Source organism: Nematolebias whitei, chromosome 21 (assembly GCF_014905685.2).
Source record: "Nematolebias whitei isolate Nwh7 chromosome 21, NemWhi1, whole genome shotgun sequence".
Taxonomy (NCBI): domain Eukaryota; kingdom Metazoa; phylum Chordata; class Actinopteri; order Cyprinodontiformes; family Rivulidae; genus Nematolebias; species Nematolebias whitei.
This window is the reverse complement of record NC_056518.1, coordinates 13,923,669-13,928,464: the sequence shown is the minus strand read 5'-3', so window position 1 is coordinate 13,928,464 and position 4,796 is coordinate 13,923,669. Positions and strand designations below refer to the sequence as shown.

Here is a 4,796-nt window from a genome sequence, read left to right as displayed (position 1 = left end):
CTGTTGAGGGTTTTTAATGACACTTTCCAACCCACAGATGCAGGTGATTCTGTGCTCCTTGTCTTACTGGACCTTACATCAGCTTTTGACACCACTGACTATGAGATCCTCATTTCTAGGCTGGAGCAGTGGGTGGGCATCACAGGGTCGGCCCTCGGATAGTTTAGGTCCTACCTCTCTGACAGAACCTTTTGTGTCAACATCAAGAATTTTATTTCAACGTGGGCTTCTCTTTGATGGGGGGGTAACGCAGGGGTCCATTCTCTGTCCTCTTTTTTCTTTATACCTGCTGCCACATTTTTCGTAAACAAGGCATTCCTTTTCATTTCTATGCCGATGACTGTCAAATTTACTTCCCTCTGAAGCACAGTGGTTCACGTTCTGTTCAACCTCTTCTTGACTCCCTGGTTGACGTCACGGACTGGATGGCTTTACATTTCTTAAATTTTAATGAGAAGAAGACAGAGCTCATTGTTTCCACCTAATGGCACAATCAAGAACCACTGCATGGACCTTTACTCTCCAGCCCCACAAGAGAAACAAGTGGTCACCAACCTGGGAGTGAAAATGGACCCTTCCATGAAACTAAGCAGTCATTTAATCACGATTGTTAAATCCTGTTTGTTTTTTCAGTTGAGGCGACTGTCTAAGCTGAAGCCCATATTGTCCAAAAGTAACCTTGAGACAGTGATACACGCATTCGTAACATCCAGGCTTGATTTCTGCAGTGCACTTCTGTTTGGAATCTGTCAGACCTCTATTGCACGTTTACAACTGGTTCAAAATGCTGCAGCTCGATTTTTAACTGGTACAGGCAAAAAAAGAACGCATTACACCAGTTTTGGCCTCCCTGCACTGGCTCCCAGTTAACTTTTAATGCATTTTAAAATACTTCTGTATGTGTTTAAATCTCTGAACAGTTCTGCCTCTCTTATCTCACTGATCTGCTGCAGCCATGTGTCCCACAGTACTCTCTTTGAGGTCAGCGTACCAGATGCTTTTATTGGTTTCAGGAACTCGTTTTAAGCTCAGAGGTGACAGGACCTTCTCTGTTGCAGGTCCAAGACTGTGGAATGAGTTTCCACTACATGTCCGACAGCTCCCTCTCTCACTGTTTTTAAGTCTTGTTTAAAAACTCACTTTTATTCCCTGGCTTTTGACACTGTGTGAGTTGATTTTAACTTGTCTGTATTTTATGATGTTAGTCATTCTAATATCATAACCCTAATGTAGTGAGTCATAAAGTAATTGTTTTGTTATCAAAAGTCTTATAATTTAAAATATATAGGTTTATGTGTTTAACAAATAGTAGATTGTTCATTCAAATAATTCAAAGTTAATAAATGAAATGTCTTGTTTTGTCATGTTATAAACCCAGACAAAACAATAATTAAAAAAAATGTGCATCTTACACCTTTCTGTTTTTTTTCTTCTCAAAGTTTGTTTATTTTAAAAAGTAAATTAATTACTGAATGAATGAATTATTTAATTCATACATTCATTCATTCATTTATAAATCATTATGGTCCAAAAGGTGGGCAATAAAGTTGTACTTACATCTGTATGAGACTGGTGTGTGTTCGTGTGTCCGGTCTGTTAGCAAAATATCTCATGAACCACTGAACAGATTTTAATGAACCTCCTAGAAACTAATCGTCGGATGAGCATCTATTTGAGTCAACCCTTTTCAAGATGGCCACTGTAGCTAATTGAACGTAGCCAACACAAACATGCTATAACTCAGACAAATGTACAGCTATGGAGCTCAGATTTGTTGTGGTAGTAGCTGAGAGTCATTCTCGTCACATTCTATGAGCATCTCACTGTACTGCACAAGATCATGCACATTTTAAGGTTTGACTAAAAAATAGCTTTTTAAATAAAAAGTGACTTTAGTATAAAATTCGAACATGAAAGGCATTAATTCATTTGATTTCTGAGCAAATGTTACTGTTTATTTTGATAATTATTTCAGGGTTTATGTAGTTTGTGGATCAGCACAGTAAATATAGCCTTTATAAATATAAGGCGGCATGTGACAAGCGTGGTGTGACCCGACCCACAGTATAACGGTGATGAATCTGTTTGCTCTGTCTCAGGTTGGGATCCAAGCTGCCGGCCGGCGTCTCCCAACCTCCACAGTTTGCGAAGCCCCCCTGGGACATACCACTTCAGGCCCAAATGATGCGCGGGGCCACAGCCAGCGTGCAGCATCAGAACCGGCCCATTGTGAGCCGGCCCCTGGACCACATCCCCCATATCAGAAACCCCAAGCTACGGCAGTACTACCTGCAAGGTGCTCCTGCTGGAGTTGTTGTTCTCAGGAAGGATACAGGCTAATGGATCCTTTATGTAAAACAGATGAAGGAGGAAGTGGATAATTAGAATCCTGTCTTTAATTTAGAGTTAATTTCAAACTGATGTTTTGTCCTTTCTCAGGGACGTCCTGGGATCTAAACACTACTTTGGCTAAAGGGGCTGAACCATCAGATGGCAGCACAAGCAGTGGGGTGAGTTAACAAACTTTTTTTTTTTATCTGCGGATAGGTCTGTCGCGATAAACAATAAATCAATTAATCACATGATAAATGAAAATTATTGACCTCAATTTAATTTATCGGCTTTATCGTTTCTTTGTGTCTCTCTCTTTCTACTGAAGACACTGGATGACAAAAAGTGTTCTTCACTGACCCCTCCCTTTCTGTTTTCTCTTTAAAATCCGTTTTAACCGTCCAATGTCATTTTTTTCATTTAACCTTCATTTATCCAGTTAGTCTCATTGAGCCACGAGAACTCGTTTTCAAGAGAGACCTGTTTAGGGAGCAGATGGTGGGGGTTAAGGGCCTTGCTCATGGGCCCAGAGTGGGGCGAATGAGGGTAGGGGCAAATGTGGGTGCTTCACCTACCCCACCCACATTTTTGATGTTGTCGATACCAGGGCGTGAACTGGCGATCTTCCGATCACAGGCCCACCTCTCTAACCTCTGCACCACCACTCCCCCAAAATCATGTTTTTGGATCGTTAAAAGCAGCTAAGCTGAGAAGCGAAGCTAACAGGCCGACCTCGTGAATAAACCTCCCTCTTGTTGAAGCTCCAGAATTCACGGTTGAAACCCGTGCCTTCGTGTAAAAGGTTGTTTTTCTCTGCAGAAAGAAAATGAGAACTTGTTTACTGATTTTTTATTAAAAAGTTTGTGTGAAAAATGCTCTGCTAAAGAGCTCAAATCACACCGAGCGTCTGCCATTTTGAGAACCGAAGAGAGACAGCCCATGTCACGTCAAGGAGCCTCCCTCCCATTTTTCTTAAAGAGACACTGCTCGCTCCCTCACTATCCATCCTTCAGTTCAAACAGTCGTATACTGCCATCCCGTGGTCAAATACAGGTACTACACGCAAAACTAAATTCAACATTTCTTCTTAAATTTAACAAAAATGACTAATTATTGTCAAATTTCAAACAATATTATCGTTTATCGCAATAATTTCTGAGACAATTAATCGCCCAGAAAAATTTGTTGTCGTGACAGACCTACCTGTGGACAGGGCGGACCTCATCGGAGGCAAATGCAAGGTCAGGTGTGAGGTTGTTACTATGTGTATGACATTTGATTAGGGTTGCTGGGGGAAGTAATTCGGGATTTGTAACTACCGTAGTTTAGCAGTTTATGGTCCAGTTAGAGTTTGATAGGGAGCGTCCAAAGGTTCAAAGCTGAGTTAAGCTTCACAGCAGCTGACACCATGGGGAAGCAGAGTCTGTTTAAGAGCGTTTACAACAAATACAGCAGAAGGAACGTGTTTTCAGATGTTTATGTCAAGGTATTTGCCAGCTTCTTTGTTTTTATTTAATTTCTGAGCTTATTATTCTCTGTTCAGAGTTGAATTCCCTGTCTGCTCTGAGCGGTCGCATCTCGTGGGAACGCACTTTCTGTAAAAGATTTACTTTATTAGCCTTGTTCATCATCATATTCTCCCATCTTTCTCTTTTTTGTCCTGCAGTCCACATATATCACCATCTATAGTGACTGACATGTCACAGTTTTATGTGGTTACATAATCTGTCAGGCAGCTGTAATTTATTTTATGTCAGTGGATCAATTTATCAGTGGACGACGTGTACAAAGCTTCGCTCCCACACTTTTAACTTTGTTCTATTTGCCAACAATCATGATTTTTGTTCACAGGACACATCATATAATTTATTCACAAAAATGTGAAGGGATTTCACATCAGCACACCCTAAACCACAAACTTTATGATGTGTAGCAGGTGTCTTTGGGTATTTTAGTCTGTAAGTATGACAGTTTAGTTCTAAAGTTAAATGAACTAAATTAAATTAAATTTCAAAGTGGCCAATTAGCTGTTGAGGGCTACAAGATGAAAAACACTGTGCTCTTTGCAGAAAAGTATGAAAGCAGCTGTTGGAAGTTGGTGTTTTTTTAATTATTACTGGTATTATTATTAATGATGAGTTCCTAATTCAGGACTCCTGTCTGTGTCGTGGAAGGTTGCGCAACAAATAATTAGTATGAGAAAACCAGTTAACTATTTATTCCTTCATGAGTTGAAGCCGGTTTTGTTTCTGCAGAAGAACGACTAAAACCTTGACTCAAGTACAACTGATCAGCTGTTACTGGACGTGGTTTTTTAAGAGTTGTTGCTTCACTTTAAGTGACATCTGGTGATGACAGCAAAGGATTCCACTGTTATAAATATATTTAATTTCATTTGCGCACTTTTATTATTTCCAAAAGTTATATGAATTTCAAGGATTATTGTGTCAAGTAGTAGTTTGTTG

The 4,796-nt window shown here is 40.0% G+C and overlaps 1 protein-coding gene across 1 annotated transcript in view; it reads left to right on the top strand.

The window, feature by feature from the left end:
• si:ch211-15d5.11 (nuclear receptor coactivator 7) overlaps positions 1-4,796 on the top strand; it is a gene marked incomplete in the record, with an annotated part of 25,922 nt that overhangs the window by 845 nt on the left and 20,281 nt on the right. Inside the window, 2 exon segments of the mRNA XM_037695537.1 lie at positions 2,100-2,296; positions 2,440-2,510. Of these exon segments, the coding sequence (XP_037551465.1) occupies positions 2,100-2,296; positions 2,440-2,510 (268 nt within the window).